The sequence below is a fragment of the Scyliorhinus torazame genome, chromosome 8, assembly GCF_047496885.1.
Source record: "Scyliorhinus torazame isolate Kashiwa2021f chromosome 8, sScyTor2.1, whole genome shotgun sequence".
Classification (NCBI taxonomy): Eukaryota; Metazoa; Chordata; class Chondrichthyes; order Carcharhiniformes; family Scyliorhinidae; genus Scyliorhinus; species Scyliorhinus torazame.
Window position 1 is genome coordinate 236,677,021 of NC_092714.1, and position 13,572 is coordinate 236,690,592.

General features: G+C 45.0%; 1 protein-coding gene across 1 annotated transcript in view; it reads left to right on the forward strand.

Moving 5' to 3' along the window:
- tm9sf4 (transmembrane 9 superfamily protein member 4) overlaps window positions 1–13,572 on the forward strand; it is a 100,090-nt gene that overhangs the window by 30,063 nt on the left and 56,455 nt on the right. Inside the window, exon 2 of the mRNA XM_072514965.1 lies at window positions 12,887–12,988. Coding sequence (XP_072371066.1) covers window positions 12,887–12,988 — 102 coding nt within the window. The remainder of the gene's footprint in view (window positions 1–12,886; window positions 12,989–13,572) is intronic.

Genomic DNA, 13,572 nt, shown 5'->3' on the forward strand with positions numbered 1-13,572 from the left:
CCTAATTATTAGAATATGTTCAGCAGAGGTGGAACTATATGTAGTTTTAAGACCTTCAAGTAGTTTGTAGAATTTTGACTGGGAGCCTCCCAGTACAATATTGCAGTGCTGGATTTGTGCCAGAAGAGCTCCTCAGTGACTGGTGTGAGTTATCAAGCTTCTCTTTCTCAGGTAAACTGATACTGCAGCATTGCAACTTGAGTGAATCTGTATAACAGTGGTGTTCAGCATTTGATGAATGGGGTCCTCTGTGCTACTTCTGCTACTATTTGGGAATGAAGTTTCCTGCCAGATGCATCAGCACTTAACTGTATAGATGGTCATGATACATTTGAAGTGTGCCATGCATGTTATAGACAGAGCTGAGCAATCTCACAACCACTAGAGAGTTTCAGATTCCTGGAGCATTGGGACCGGTTCTTGAGGAGGTGAGACCTGTACAAACTGGACGAGTTATACCTGGGCAGGAATGGGACTGATGCCCTTGGGGAGTATACTTGCTAGAGCAGTTGGGGAGGATTTAAACTAATCTGGCAGGGGATGGGAACCTATGTAAGGATTCAGAGCCGGGGGAATCAAAAACAAGAGAAAAAGACAAAGGAAAATAAGAAAGGTGGTGGGCATAGAAATCAAGGGTCAGCTTTAAAGACTGGCTTTAAGGCATGGAGCATTCGAAAGAAAATGGATGAATTAGTTGCGCAGATAGATGTAAAGGAATATGATACAGTTGGCATTACAGAGACATGGCTCCAAGGTGACCAAGGATGGGAACTAAACATTGAGGGATATTCAGTTTTTAGGAAATACAGACAGAAAGAAAAAGGTGATGGTGTTACACTGTTGATTAAAGTAAATATTTATACAATATTGAGAAAAAATATTAGTACAGATGATGTGGAATCTGTATGGGTCGAGTTAAGAAACATCAAGTGCCAAAAAACATTCATAGTGGTGGTATACAGACCACCAAACTTCAGTGGTTATGTTGGGAATAGCATTAGACAGAAAATCAGAGATGCATGTGATAAAGGGACATCTGTGATTATGGGTGACTTTAATCTGCATATAGATTGGGTGACTCAAATAGTCATAGTACAATAGAGGAGGAATATCTGGAGTGTATATGGGATGGTTTTCTGAGCGAGTATGTTGAGGAACCAGCAAGAAAACAGGCCATCTTGGACTGGCTGTTGTGAAATGAGAAAAGATTAGTTGCCAATCTAGTTGTCCAACAGGATTGTTTGGAATCACTAGCTTTTGGACCGTAGCTCCTAAAGCTAATGATTCCAAACCAACCTGTTGGACTTTAACCTGGTGTTGTAAGACTTCTTACTGTGCCCACCCCAGTCAATGCCGGCATCTCCACATCAGTCTAGTTGTGAGAGAACCCTTGGGGATGAGAGACCATAATATGGTAGAATTCTTTATCAAGGTGAATAATGAGGTAGTTGATTCTGAGACCAAGGTCCTGAACCTCCACAAAGGTAACTATGATGGTAATAATCTTTATTAGTGTCATAAGTAGGCTTACAGTAACAGTGCAATGAAGATACTGTGAAAATCCCCTAGTCGCCACACTCTGACGCCTGTTCGGGTACACTGAGGGAGAAAATTCAGAATGCCCAAATCACCTAACAAGCACGTTCTTCGGGACTTGTGGGAGAAAACCGGAGCACCCGGGGGAAACCCAAGCAGACACTTTGAGAATGTGCAGACTCTACAGACAGTGACCCAAGCCAGCATAAGCTGGCTATGATGGACTGGAAAACATTACTGAAAGGAAGGACAGTGGACACGCAATGGCAGGCATTCAAGGAATGAATAGGTGAACTCCAAAAGTTGTTTATTTCTATTTGGCGCAATAGAAAGGGAACTGGGGCCAAACCATGGCTTACAAGGGAAATTAGACATAGTATTAGATTCAAAGACGAGGCACACAAATTAGCAAGAAAAAGCAATAGACCTGAGGATTGGGAACAGTTTAAAATTCAGCAAAGGCAGGCCAAGAGATTGATTAAGAAGGGGAAAATAGAATTTGAAAGTAAACTAGCGGGGAACATAAAAACTGACTGTAAAAGTTTCTAAAGGTATGTAAAAAGAAAAAGATTAATTAAAACTAATGTAGGCCCCATACAATCAGAAATGGGGAAATTCATAACAGTGAACAAAGAAATGGCTGAGGAACTAAATTCATACTTTGCTTCTGCCGTCACAAAGGAAGACATGAACAATGTACCGGAAGTTCTGAGAAACACAAGTTTTAGTGAGGAGCTGAAGGAAATTAGTATGAGAAAAGAAATGGTTTTGAGGAAATTAATGGGATTAAAGTCAGACAAATCTCCAGGGCCAGATAATTTTCATCCCAGAATACTTAAGGAAGTGGCTCTAAAAATAGTAGATCCACTGGTACTCATTTTCCAAAATTCTTTGGACTCTGGAATGGTTCCTACAGATTGGAGGGTAGCGAATGTAATCCCACTATTCAAAAAGGGAGATAGAGAGAAAACAGGGAACTATAGACTAGTAAGCATAACATCAGTAGTAGGGAAGTTGCTGGAGTCCATTATGAAGGATTTCATAGCAGAGCATTTGGAGTGGTGTAATCCGAGAAAGTCAGCATGGATTTACGAAAGGAAAAGCATGCTTGACAAATCTACTAGAAATCTGTGACGATGTAGCTAGTAGTTAGCCAGGGAGAACCAGTGGATTTGGTTTATTTAGACTTTCAGAAGGCTTTCGATAAGGTCTCACGTAGCAGATTATGTTTAAAGTTAAAGCAGATGGGATTATGGGTAGTGTCTTAAGATGGATAGCAAGCTGGTTAGCAGGCAGGAAGCAAGAAGTTGAAATAAATCGGTCTTCTGATTGGCAGGCAATGACTAGTGGGGTACCGCAGGGATCGGTGTTAGGGCCACAACTGTCCGTATTATACATTAATGATTTGGATGAGGGAAATAAATGTATCATCTCCAAACTTGCAGATGATGCAAAGTTGGGTGGGAGGGTGACCTGTGAGGAGTATGCTTCAGTGGGATTTGACAGGCTGAATGAAAGGGCACATGCATGGCAGGTACAGTATAATGTGGCTAAATGTGAGGTTATCCGCTTCGGCAGATTATTATTTGAATTTTAAATGAGAGAGGTGGATACTCTGAGACCTTGGTGTCCTCGTTGATCAGTTGCTGAAAGTAAGCACGCAGGTACAGCAGGCAGTAAAGAAGGCAAATGGTATGTTGGCCTTCATAGCGAGAGGATTTGAGGTTAGGAATAGAGATGTTTTACTGCAATTGTATAGGTCATTGGTGAGGCCACACCTGGAGTATTGTGTGCAGTTTTGGTGTCCTTCTCTGCGGAAGGATGTTCTTGCTATGGAGGGAGTGCAGTGAATGTTTACCAGACTGATTCCTGGGATAGTGGGACTATCATACAAGTTGAGACTAAATCAATTAGGATTATATTCATTGGAGTTTAGAAGAGTGAGAAGGGATCTCATAGAAACTTACAAAATTTTAACAGGATTAGACAGGGTAGATTCAGAAAGAATGTTCCCGATGGTGGGGCTGTCCAGACTAGGGGTCATAGTTTGAGGATAAGGGGTAAACCTTTTAGGACTGAGATGAGGAGAAATTTCTTCACCGAGAAAGTGGTGAATCTGTGGAATTCGCTACCACAGAACGTAGTTGAGGCCAAACTGCTGTTTAATTTCCAGAAGGAATTAGATATAGCTCTTGGGGCTCAAGGGATATGGGGGAAAGGCGGGATAAGGGTATTGAACTTGCTGATCGGCCATGATAATGAATGGCGGAGCAGGCTTGAAAGCCTGAATGGCTTCCTCCTGCTTCTATGCTACGTTCCTATAATATCAAAGCTCTGTAGGCAACAACCAGTTGTAAATAGTGGTGGGCAGATTGTATTTGATGCAGTAAGGGTTCAAAGCGTGGATTAGTGTGTGTATGATTTCTGCATTGGTGTTTTTAAAAATCCTGGTTTTCAAGCCAGCTAGGTTTTGTTGGGTGCCAGCGGTGCAATTAAAGCATCATAAAAGTTTCGGCTTATGAATTTTGGTTTGGATTGAGGGAGTTCCCTGTGGAGTATTTTATTAGAGACCTTTTCTTCAGTTAATAAGATGATGTAACTAATGGGAGAAGCTCAAGTACCAGGCATTTTAGCAGAGAAGCAGAGATAGTTCAGTTGGTACTTGGAAGTCAAACCATGAAGACAGTTTCTGAAGACTTCATCAAGATATCCTGCATTGTTCTGACAGGATTCCGGCTTGTTTCTTAAAACAGTCTCAAAGAACATCTCTTAAGCAAGTATACCTGGGTCTGCTAGCTGTATTTAAAAGTGGATTGAGATCTTGGATGGTTTCGTTGTTTGAGTAGGAATAAAGATAGCAGTTAAGGGTTATTAAGTCACTATTAATTAGCATTGTGTAAGGGGTAATTTTAAATTTTGTTTTGTGTGATGTTAAATATATTTTAATACCGTTGGTAATAAAGTTAGTTTTAATATACTGTACCATATCTCTATTTTGGGTGAAATCACTCGTGGAGCGAGGTATCCTTTCCTCAAAGTCTTACAAACTTAAAATAAAATATTGATCTTTCCGTCCAGTATCCTAACCACTGTTAGGGTCGGGTCTGGGATCGTAATAAACCCCATGATGAGGGAGCCCACCGTGTCATTGCAAAGGACAAGACTGAAGCTTTTGGAACCATCTTCAGCCAGACGTGTCAAGTGGACAATCTATCTTGGCGGCCTACTGTCCCCACCACAGATGCCTTCAGTCAATTTGATTCACTCCATGTGATATCAAGAAATCGCTGAAGACACTGGTACTACAAAGGCTAGGGAGTCTGGTAACATTCCAGTTGTAGTACTGAAGAACAAAGAAATGTACAACACAGGAACAGGCCCTTCGGCCCTCCAAGCCCGTGCCGACCATGCTGCCCGACTAAACTACAATCTTCTACACTTCCTGGGTCCGTATCCCTCTATTCCCATCCTATTCATGTGTTTGTCAAGATGCCCCTTAAATGTCACTATCGTCCCTGCTTCCACCACCTCCTCCGATAGCGAGTTCCAGGCACCCACTACCCTCTGTGTAAAAAAGACTTGCCTCGTACATCTACTCTAAACCTTGCCCCTCTCACCTTAAACCTATGCCCCCTAGTAATTGACCCCTCTACCCTGGGGAAAAGCCCCTGACTATCCACTCTGTCTATGCCCCTCATAATTATGTAGACCTCTATCAGGTCGCCCCTCAACCTCCGTCGTTCCAGTGAGAACAAACCGAGTTTATTCAACCGCTCCTCATAGCTAATGCCCTCCATACCAGGCAACATTCTGGTAAATCTCTTCTGCACCCTCTCTAAAGCCTCCACATCCTTCTGGTAGTGTGGCGACCAGAATTGAACATTATGGCTAACTAAGGTTCTATACAGCTGCAACATGACTTGCCAATTCTTATACTCAATGCCCCGGCCAATGAAGGCAAGCATGCCGTATGCCTTCTTGACTACCTTCTCCACCTGTGTTGCCCCTTTCAGTGACCTGTGGACCTGTACTCCTAGATCTCTTTGACTTTCAATACTCTTGAGGGTTCTACCATTCACTGTATATTCCCTACCTGCATTAGCCCTTCCAAAATGCATTACCTCACATTTGTCCGGATTAAACTCCATCTGCCATCTCTCCGCCCAAGTCTCCAGACAATCTAAATCCTGCTGTATCCTCAGACAGTCCTCATCGCTATCCGCAATTCCACCAACCTTTGTGTCGTCTGCAAATCAGACCAGTTACATTTTCCTCCAAATCGTTTATATATACTACAAACAGCAAAGGTCCCAGCACTGATCCCTGCGGAACACTACTGGTCACAACCCTCCAATGAGAAAAGCATCCTTCCATTGCTACTCTCTGCCTTCTATGACCTAGCCAGATCTGTATCCACCTTGCCAGCTCACCCCTGATCCCGTGTGACTTCACCTTTTGTACTAGTCTACCATGAGGGACCTTGTCAAAGGCCTTACTGAAGTCCATATAGACAATATCCACTGCCCTACCTGCATCAATCACTTTTGTGACCTCCTCGAAAAACCCTATCAAGTTAGTGAGACACGACTTCCCCTTCACAAAACCATGCTGCCTCTCACTAATACGTCCATTTGCTTCCAAATGGGAGTAGATCCTGTCTCGAAGAATTCTCTCCAGTAATTTCCCTACCACTGAAGTAAGGCTCACCGGCCTGTAGTTCCCTGGATTATCCTTGCTACCCTTCTTAAACAGAGGAACAACATTGGCTATTCTCCAGTCCTCCGGGACATCACCTGAAGACAATGAGGATACAAAGATTTCTGTCAAGGCCTCAGCAATTTCCTCTCCAGCCTCCTTCAGTATTCTGGGGTAGATCCCATCAGGCCCTGGGGACTTATCTATCGTAATATTTTTAAAGACGCCCAACACCTCGTCTTTTTGGATCTCAATGTGACCCAGGCTATCTACACATCTTCTCCAGACTCAACATCTACCAATTCCTTCTCTTTGATGAATACTGATGCAAAGTATTCATTTAGTACCTCGCCCATTTCCTCTGGCTCCACACAGATTCCTTTGCCTATCCTTCAGTGGGCCAACCCTTTCCTTGGCTACCCTCTTGCTTTTTATGTACGTGTAAAAAGCCTTGGGATTTTCCTTAACCCTATTTGCCAATGACTTTTCGTGACCCCTTCTAGCCCTCCTGACTCCTTGCTTAAGTTCCTTCCTACTTTCCTTATTCCACACAGGCTTCGTCTGTTCCCAGCCTTTTAGCCCTGACAAATGCCTCCTTTTTCTTTTTGACGAGGCCTACAATATCTCTCGTTATCCAAGGTTCCCGAAAATTGCCGTATTTATCCTTCTTCCTCACAGGAACATGCCGGTCCTGAATTCCTTTCAACTGATACTTGAAAGCCTCCCACATGTCAGATGTTGATTTGCCCTCAAACATCCGCCCCTGATCTAGGTTCTTCAGTTCCCGCCTAATATTGTTATAATTAGCCTTCCCCCAATTTAGCGCATTCATCCTAGGACCACTCTTATCCTTGTCCACCAGCACTTTAAAACTTACTGAATTGTGGTCACTGTTCCCGAAATGCTCCCCTACTGAAACTTCTACCACCTGGCCGGGCTCATTGCCCAATACCAGGTCCAGTACCGCCCCTTCCCTAGTTGGACTGTCTACATATTGTTTTAAGAAGCCCTCCTGGATGCTCCTTACAAACTCTGCCCCGTCTAAGCCCCTGGCACTAAGTGAGTCCCAGTCAATATTGGGGAAGTTGAAGTCTCCCATCACCACAACCCTGTTGTTTTTACTCTTTTCCAAAATCTGTCTACCTATCTGCTCCTCTATCTCACGCTGGCTGTTGGGAGGCCTGTAGTGAACCCCCAACATTGTGACTGCACCCGTCTTAGTCCTGATCTCTACCCATATAGCCTCACTGCCCTCTGAGGTGTCCTCCCGTAGTACAGCTGTGATATTCTCCCTAACCAGTAGCGCAACTCCACCACCTCTTTTACATCCCCCTCTAGCCCGCCTGAAACATCTAAATCCTGGAACGTTTAGCTGCCAATCTTGCCCTCCCCTCAACCTGGTCTCTGTAATGGCAACAACATCATAGTTCCAAGTACTAATCCAAGCTCTAAATTCACCTGCCTTACCCGTAATACTTCTTGCATTAAAACATATGCACTTCAGGCCACCAGACCCGCTGTGTTCAGCAACTTCTCCCTGTCTGCTCTGCCTCAGAGCAGCACTGTCCCTATTCCCTAATTCTCCCTCAATGCTCTCACCTTCTGACCTATTGCTCCCGTGCCCACCCCCCTGCCATACTAGTTTAAACCCTCCCGTGTGACACTAGCAAACCTTGCGGCCAGGATATTTATGCCTCTCCAGTTTAGATGCAACCCGTCCTTATATAGGTCACACCTGCCCCGGGAGAGCTCCCAGTGGTCCAGATAACGGAAACCGTCCCTCCTACACCAGCTGTTTAGCCACGTGTTTAGCTGCTCTATCTTCCTATTTCTAGCCTCACTGGCACGTGGCACAGGGAGTAATCCTGAGATTACAACCCTAGAGGTCCTGTCTTTTAGCTTTCTGCCTAGCTCCCTGAACTCCTGCTGCAGGACCTCATGCCTCTTCCTGCCTATGTCGTTAGTACCAATATGTACAACGACCTCTGCCTGTTTGCCCTCCCCTTTAGGATGCCCTCTACCCATTCGGAGACATCCTGGACCCTGGCACCAGGGAGGCAACATACCATCCTGGAGTCTCTTTCACGTCCACAGAAGCGCCTATCTGTGCCCCTGACTATAGAGTCCCCTATTAGTATTGCTCTTCTGCGCTTTGACCCTCCCTTCTGAACATCAGAGCCAGCTGTGGTGCCACTGCTCTGGCTGCTGCTGTTTTCCCCTGATAGGCTATCCCCCCCCCGACAGTATCCAAAGGGGTATACCTGTTTGAGAGGGGGACAACCACAGGGGATTCCTGCACTGACTGCCTGCCCTTTCTGGTGGTCACCCATTTCTCTGCCTGCACCTTGGGTGTGACCACATTTATATAACTGCTTTCCGCCACCTGCATGCTCCTAAGTGCATCCAACTGCTGCTCCAACCGAACCATGCGGTCTGTGAGGAGCTCCAGTTGGGTGCACTTTCTGCAGATGAAGCCATCCGGGACGCTGGAAGCCTCTCGGACCTGCCACATCTCACAGTCAGAGCACTGCACCCCTCTAACTGACATTGCGTCAATTAATTAGTAAATTAAAATTAAAAGTTTAAAAAAATTTTTTTTTTTTAATGTTACTGTTAACTATCTTGTTTCCCAGCACTAGATTTCTACTATAAATGTGAAAGCTAAATATAGTACTCTCCGATCTCTGGCTTAGATACCCATCTAAATTATAATTAAGTAATTATGTTTAATTAGTTACCAATGCTTAATTTTTTTAATTTAGTGTAGATTCCCAACCAGCCGCTCAGGTCACAGCTTTTCTGTGATGTCACTTCAGTTCTCCCCCCCCCCCCCCCCCCCCCCCCCCCCCCCCCCCCCCCCCCCACACACACACACAATTTGAAAAGGTAATAAAAGTAAAAATGAGTAAAAATCACTTACTTACCTTCCTATCTCCTGAGGGTCTTAGATGTTCTCAGGTTCTCTGCGTGACAGAGACTGCTCCTCCTCCTCCGAACAGCTCCCGAAACTAAGCCGCGATCTTTTTAAATCTCCGCTCCGACTCGCAGCTCCCGCGCTTTTTAAATCTCCGCTCCGACTCGCAGCTCCCGCGCTTTTTAAATCTCCGCTCCGACTCGCAGCTCCCGCGCTTTTTAAATCTCCGCTCCGACTCGCAGCTCCCGCGCTTTTTAAATCTCCGCTCCGACTCGCAGCTCCCGCGCTTTTTAAATCTCCGCTCCGACTCGCAGCTCCCGCGCTTTTTAAATCTCTGCTCCGACTCGCAGCTCCCGCGCTTTTCAAATCTCCCGACTGTCTCTCCTCCCACGCTGTTTTCACTGTCCCGGCTGTCTCTCCTCCCGCGCTGTTTTCACTCTCCCGGCTGTCCCTCCTCCCGCGCTGTTTTCTCTCTCCCGGCTGTCTCTCCTCCCGCGCTGTTTTCACTCTCCCGGCTGTCTCTCCTCCCGCGCTGTTTTCACTCTCCCGGCTGTCTCTCCTCGCGCTGTTTTCACTGTCCTATCAGCAGCTCCGCTCTACTGCCCTCTGCTGGAGTTGTGCTCTACAGTTATGTGCCCCAGCCAAGCTGCACCATTCGTATCACCCAGCAATGTGGAAAATTGCTCAGTTATTTCCGATACACACAAAACAGCACAATCCTAATCCGGCCAATTACTACCCCACAGTGTTCCAGTGTACCAATCATCAGTAAAGTGATGGAAGGTGCAGTCAACCATTTTACCAAACAATTCCTCAAGAATAACCTGCTCAGCATGTGCTCTGCCCGGACCACTCAACTCCAAACCTCTACAGCCATGATCCAATCATGGATAAAACAACTGTATTCCATAGGTGAGAGCATTTGCCCCTGACATCGAGGCAGCATTTGACCAAGTGTGGCATCAATGAGTCCCAAGAAAATTTAAGTAAATTGAAATCACGAGTAAATCTCTTCACTGGTTGAAGTGATAGCTAGCACAGTGTGGTGGTTGGAGGCCTATCATCTCAGCACCAGGACATTGCTGCAGGATCCACAGGACCGGGTTTTAGGCTCAGCCACAAGTGGCAAGCAACAAGTAGGCTGGGGTCATGCTTGTGGGCTGAACAAAGGTGTTCTGCAAAGCGGTGATCCAGTCTGCGTTTAGCCTCCCCGATATAAAGGAGATTGCAATGGGAGCAGCGATACAGTAGTCCAAATCGAAGGGTGAAACTTTGGTTAAGGAAAAAGGAAGACATGTCAGAGATGTCATTTTCGAAGGTGGCATCATCAGAACAGATGTGAAGGAGGCGGGGAGAATGGGTTTGAGTCTTTATAGGAAGCAGGGTGTGAGGAGCTGTGGTCAAGGTAGCTGTGGAAGTTGGTGGGATTGCAATGAATATTGGTGGTCAGTCTATCATCAGAAATGGAGACGGAGAGGTCATGGAAGAGAAGGAAAGTGTCAGATATAAATCATGTGAAAGTGAGAGGGGAATATTAATTGGTAGCAAAGTATATTTTTCCACGTCGCGAGAGCATGAAGTGGCACATGTAACGGATAAAGAGTTGCGGGAGCAGGCCTGAGTAGGATTGGAACAAGGAATGTTCCGCAGAATCCACAAAAAGACAGACATAACTGGGGCCCATGCATGTACCCATGGCCGCACCTTTTTGTTTGCAAGAAGTGAAACAAGTTACAGGAGAATTATTGAGTGACAGAACCAGTTCAGCCAGGCGGAGGAGAGTGCTGGTGGGCGGAGATTGTCAAGGGGCCCTTGGTCAAGGAAGATGTGGAGAGCCCTCAGAATCTCCAGTTGTGTATGAAGGTGTGAAAGGATTGGACATCCATAGTGAAGAGGAGGCGGTTAGGGCCAGGGAACTGATGTTGTTGGTATCACGTAGAATCACAAATGTAGGTGGGAATGGATTGGACCAGGAGAGAGGATGGAGTCAAGTGGGGCAGGAACAGGCAAATACAATGGGTATACCAAAGCAGTCCTGTTTGTGGATTTTGGGAAGGCGATAGAAAGAGAATTGGGGGACCATGAGTTTGGGAGCTCTGGAGGGAAGATCTCCAGAGGCGATAAAGTCACCGATTGTCCGGGAAACAATGGCTTGATGTTTGGTGGGGGTCATGGTACAGGTGGAGGTAGGAGGAAGTGTCTGAGAGTTGGTGCTCAGCCTCTTGAGGTAGAGATCAGTATGTCAGAAAGCAGTGGCACCATCCCTGTCAGCAAGTTTGATCACAAGGTCAGAGTTGGACCGAAGAGAACGGAGTGCAGCAAGATCAGAGAGAAACAGGTTAGAGTGAGTGAGAGAGGCAGAGAATCTGAGATGGCTGATGTACCAACAGAGTGGGTAGGAAGCCAGAAAGTGTGGCCCGGGTAGAGAGAGAATAATGGAGTTGGGTGAAAGGACCTATTGAATGGAGGTAAGACTCCTGCCCAAAGTGCACACTGAGATGGAGGCGATCAAAGACATCACGGCGAGCCCGAAATTAGTGAGGTGAGGACAGAATGCGATGAAACTGGGTCCTTTGCAGAGTACAGAATGTTTGGCATTAGAAAGGGGAAGGTCAGAAGGTATAGTGAATACACAGCAAGGGCTGAGATTAGAAGAAGCAATGGGGTCAGGGATGGGAAGGTATGGAGGGTCCCAGGCGGGATATGGTGTCAGTAAGTTGTTGGAGCTTAACACCTGAAAGGAAGAGAAAAAGTTTATTTTCAAGGTGTTAAATGAGATGAAGAATACAATGGAACTAGGGACAGCTTTGTTTTGAGAGAGGGTGAATTGGTGCTGCTGGAGAGAGAGAGAGAGAGTGCGTACAAATGTCGGTGCCTGGCACTGAGTGTAGATTTCAGAATGCGGCGAGAACAGCAGTTCGAGGAGTGTTGTATATTCCGGAGATAGCTGTAATCCTGAGTGGATTCAAACCATGAGAGATGGAAGTTGAGTTGCAATTCATGTGGGGTGGGGTGAGTTGGAGAAGGTTGCTGAGGAAGAAAATATGAAAGAGAGTTTTGGTAAACACCAAGAGAGAACAATGAAGGTGTACATGGTAAAAGAGACAGACGGAAATCCCGTCGGAGAGAAGAACAGTACTTCAAGATAGGCATGCCTGGAAGAAAAATGGCAGTGAATAAAACACTAAGCAAAATACTGTGGATGGTGAAATCTGAAACAAAAACAGAGAATGCTGGAAAAACGCAGCAGGTCTGGCAGCATCTGTAGATGAGAGAAAACGATGTTAACATTTAAGTTCCTTTGACTCTTCATTGGAACTAAAAGAGAGGTGCATGTGCCCAATCAGAAGATAAGATGCTGCTCCTCCAGCTTGCGTTGGGTTTCACTGGAGATTGCAGGAGACAATTTAAAAAAGCTTGATTTGCATGTTATCCTGCAGCAAATGACAGTGGGATAGTTTGCGCATGGAGAATAGAGCTGGTGAGGGCTGTATTGCTCATATTGCTAATTGAGGAGAGATCTAGGATGGAAAATACACTGACATACTAAGACATTGTCGCATTCGCCGTATGCATCATTGTGTGTTTATTAAAAGTCAGAATTTTGTTCAGGTAATGAATGATCATACCCATTTTGACATTCCTAAAAAAAATTATATTTTCTGGTAATGTGCACACTTCTGATCTAGTCAGATACATAAACCTTTAAATCCTAACCTGTTTTAATCCTTTATTTTTCAGGCATTATTGGTGTTTCTCTTAGCCTTGCGTACTTCATATTCTTTTTACGTACCAGGTGTGGCACCAATTGACTTTCATCAGGATCACCCTGTAGAAATTAAGGTAAGCATAAGCATGTGAGCTATTTGTTATTCATTCTTGAGATGTCACTGGTAAGGCTGAAAATCATTGCTGAACCCTAGTTGCCTGTAGAACATGGAAAACTGCTAATCCACTGATTTAATAATTTGCCGACCTAAATGTGAGAATGACAAGGCCTCGATCCTTATAATTCACTTAGTACATGAAGCAAATTTTAACTTTAAATTTAATTTCATTAGATACAGCACAAGACATTCCAAACTCAACAAGATCTCTGAATTGGCGAATAAGAAGCCCTGGCACTCATTGGCCCATGCAGGATAATCTTGGAGCCGACACACATAGAAAACTTGCAGAAATGTCAAACAGTTGAGCCTCACCATTCTGTAGTCGGCATGCATTCCTGTACGGAAATGTTTTAATATCTATTCTGTGTACCCGTACGCTATTGCTGGCTGAAACAGCATGACCGTGAGACGTTTTTAAAAAAGGATGATGTTTCTAACTTTCTGTTGGTCTACATATGTCAAACAAGATATATGAAATGTAAGCATTATAGACAGAAGCTGGATATGCAGCAGCTGGGGAAATAGCTAGAATTTTCC